Source organism: Euphorbia lathyris, chromosome 6, assembly GCF_963576675.1.
Source record: "Euphorbia lathyris chromosome 6, ddEupLath1.1, whole genome shotgun sequence".
Taxonomy (NCBI): Eukaryota; Viridiplantae; Streptophyta; class Magnoliopsida; order Malpighiales; family Euphorbiaceae; genus Euphorbia; species Euphorbia lathyris.
Genome location: NC_088915.1, coordinates 61,303,064 through 61,305,907, shown reverse-complemented (window position 1 = coordinate 61,305,907; position 2,844 = coordinate 61,303,064). Strand labels below are relative to the sequence as shown.

The 2,844-nt window shown below is 32.3% G+C and overlaps 1 protein-coding gene across 1 annotated transcript; it reads right to left on the bottom strand.

Annotated features, from left to right (window-relative positions):
• Nucleotides 1-379: 379 nt before the first annotated feature.
• Nucleotides 380-1,498, bottom strand: LOC136232040 (uncharacterized). The gene has a single exon (XM_066021081.1). It carries the CDS (start codon nt 1,378-1,380, stop codon nt 844-846), a length of 537 nt encoding a protein of 178 aa, XP_065877153.1. The 5' UTR covers nt 1,381-1,498; the 3' UTR covers nt 380-843.
• Between the last annotated feature and the right edge of the window lie 1,346 nt (nt 1,499-2,844).

Below are 2,844 nucleotides of genomic sequence, written 5' to 3'. Positions count from 1 at the left end.
TGGATTTAATTGTTGGCTGCTCTTAGTCAAACACCACGAGTGCTTTTATTTTTAATTACTCAAATAATTAGGTACATTCTGATTTTATTTTGAGTGCTATCTGATCACAATTAGGTAGTAATTAATTCTATTAAAAAATAAAAGATATCCCTTAATCAGGCCAGATATAATTCACCTGATCAAGTTAAATTATCCAACTTTTTAGTTATGTAATTATATTATATAGTATTAAAGTAAGAAAAAACAGGTAATCATTCATTTAATTTACACGAAAGTGATGCAAGCATTGTATCAATGGGACCAACATTATTATGAGCTACATTTAAACATTTTCCATTCATAGAAATAAATGAAATTGAAAATGAAATCATGGGCAAAATGGTAACAACATTTCAATGAAAATTATTTAATTATCATTATCGATCATATCACAATCATCTTTCTCATTGAAAAGTACTACTTCACACACAGTAGAACTGAGATCTCATCCTTAATTATAACTCTTCTCAAAAAAAAAAAATCTATAGTCACAAAATCATTTTAATTTCTGCACTTTTGAATGTAGCTTAAAGCAATAATTAATTAACTTACATTTCGAAAATTTAGAATACTCCCGGACTAATAAACCCGATCAATATGCACCCGATATCATCGCACCATCAATCGTATCCCATATTTTGCATTATTTTTCTTTTTTTCACTCTATGCCTCTATTTACAAGAAAATAAATCAAAGAAAGAAAAAAGGAAAATGAATAATAATAAGTAATTCTCGAACCCTAATTGATATATAGAAATTAAAGAACTCCTAAAATGAATAACAAAAAAGAAAATGATAATATAATTAAGCCTCAATTGGGGTTTCCGATATGCTTTCTAAGTGCGGCCGCCATACGCCGACGCGTCCTCTTCTTCGATCTCGTTGTGTAGATATTTTCTCCGATAAAATCTCGCTCAAATACTGATCAGAAACCAGAAGATTTGTGGCCATCGAAATGGAGTTCGAATCGCCGTTGCTTTGACAAGTAATAGTATTATCTCTTTTTTTTCTTCTGTTGCCGGAATTTCTCGATCGATGATGATGATGAGTCTTGGCTGTTTTTTCCGGGGCAGAAGACGGCGCCGGCATAAGAAAATAGATCTTTCCGCGTTGGAGCTCAGCGTCGGGCGGAACAACAACAATTTTGGGAACGACGGCGTCGTCATCGGAGGAAGAAGAGGGCTTCTTCAAGAGATGTTTAGGGTAAGCTTTCATGATTTCGCTGGCTCGGATTGAGCCGCTGATTTCTTCAACTCGGCCATTAGAGTGGACTATGCGAATCACGTCTAGAGCTCCGCATGGAAGAATGCAAGAGATGCAGCATCTTATGGTGTTCTTCATTTCTCTCTCTCTCTCTACGAGCCTATCATAGAGAGAGAATAGGAAGGGAAGAGCAATGGAGTTGTTGAAATATATGGAGTGATAGAGGAAGAAAAATTTCTTTCCTTTTTTTTTTTTTTTTTTGATTTTGTTTTGGGTAGGTTTATATTAGGAGAGAATGTGAGAGTGGGGAAAGAATTTTACATGGAATGATAGTTCACATGATGAATTTTATATTACATAATTATATTTTTTTTATTTAACAAAAAGTTTAAGGGTATATTTGTCTCCGATGTTAATAAATGTTTATTGTTTACTGTTGCAGTTGCTGATAATTGTTGACGGAAGAAATTTTTATTAAAAAAATATTAAAAAAAGTAGATGAAGAAATTTTACAGTACTTTAGGAGGAATACACTCGACCAATAAAAATCATTTTGTATACCACTATATATCGAAATGATTGGAGTAAAGAAAAAATATACATGTGATATTAATTGATTCGTGATATTAATTGATTCGTCAGGTATATTGCTCTTGGAGTATGGTAAACAAAAATTCCTAGTAGATGTTAGTTGTTTTTACTTTCAAAATTATTGTTAGTTGTTGTCGATAGTTATTAGATCTTAGTTGTTTTTATTTTCAAAAATAGTTATAATTAATTGTTTCTCAGTCCTAACCAAACACTCAAAGAGTCCATTTTGTTACGGATGGAGCTTGTAAAGGGAATCCAGGTTTTGCTTCTGCTGGTGGGCTAATTTGTGATGCTTTAGGGAGATGGTGTGGTGGTTTTGGAGTCAATATTGGGTATTGTACTTCGTCGGTGGCGAAACTTTAGGGCTTATACTTCGGCCTCTAGATTGCATGGGCATGGGGATTCCGACAGGTAATTTTTGAACTAGATTCCCAAGTTGTGCTAAGATTCATGACGGGTTGGCGAATTTCATAGGGTCGTGTTCGTTAGGACACCATGAGTTTGGTGTGCCTCTTGCAGGCCTCCAGGGGATTCTCACTAATGACAGTAGGAGATCTGTGTTAAATAAAGTTATCCGTATTTAATTCTTTTCCTTTCTATTTTTCTAGGCTTGTTAGCCTTCTTTATACCAAAAAAAAGGGTCAATTTTGTTCAGTTTATAATTATTGTTAGCTAATTAATTATCATAACTTGTTTGATTCAGTTGTTAGCTAATAGTTGTTGTTAGCGATTTGTCTTGATGTTGTTAGATGTTTCTTATTGACTAATTAATTATTAGTATTCCTTCGGCAATAATATTATAGAGGTAGAAATAACGTTAACAAAAAATAACATAAATAACTAAATAAAAATTATAAAAATATTTATTGAACAGAGTAAAACTTTGTTCTTTCAGTCATAATATTATAGAGATATAAATAACGTTAAAAAAAATATATTTTATGGAATAAGAATGATAATTTTGTGAATACCTAAATACTATATATCTTATGCTTTTAGAAAAGTGGGGGA

Bases quoted from the DNA above. Each gene is read 5' to 3' on its own strand.
- LOC136232040 (XM_066021081.1), bottom strand. From the start codon at position 1,380: ATGAAGAACACCATAAGATGCTGCATCTCTTGCATTCTTCCATGCGGA.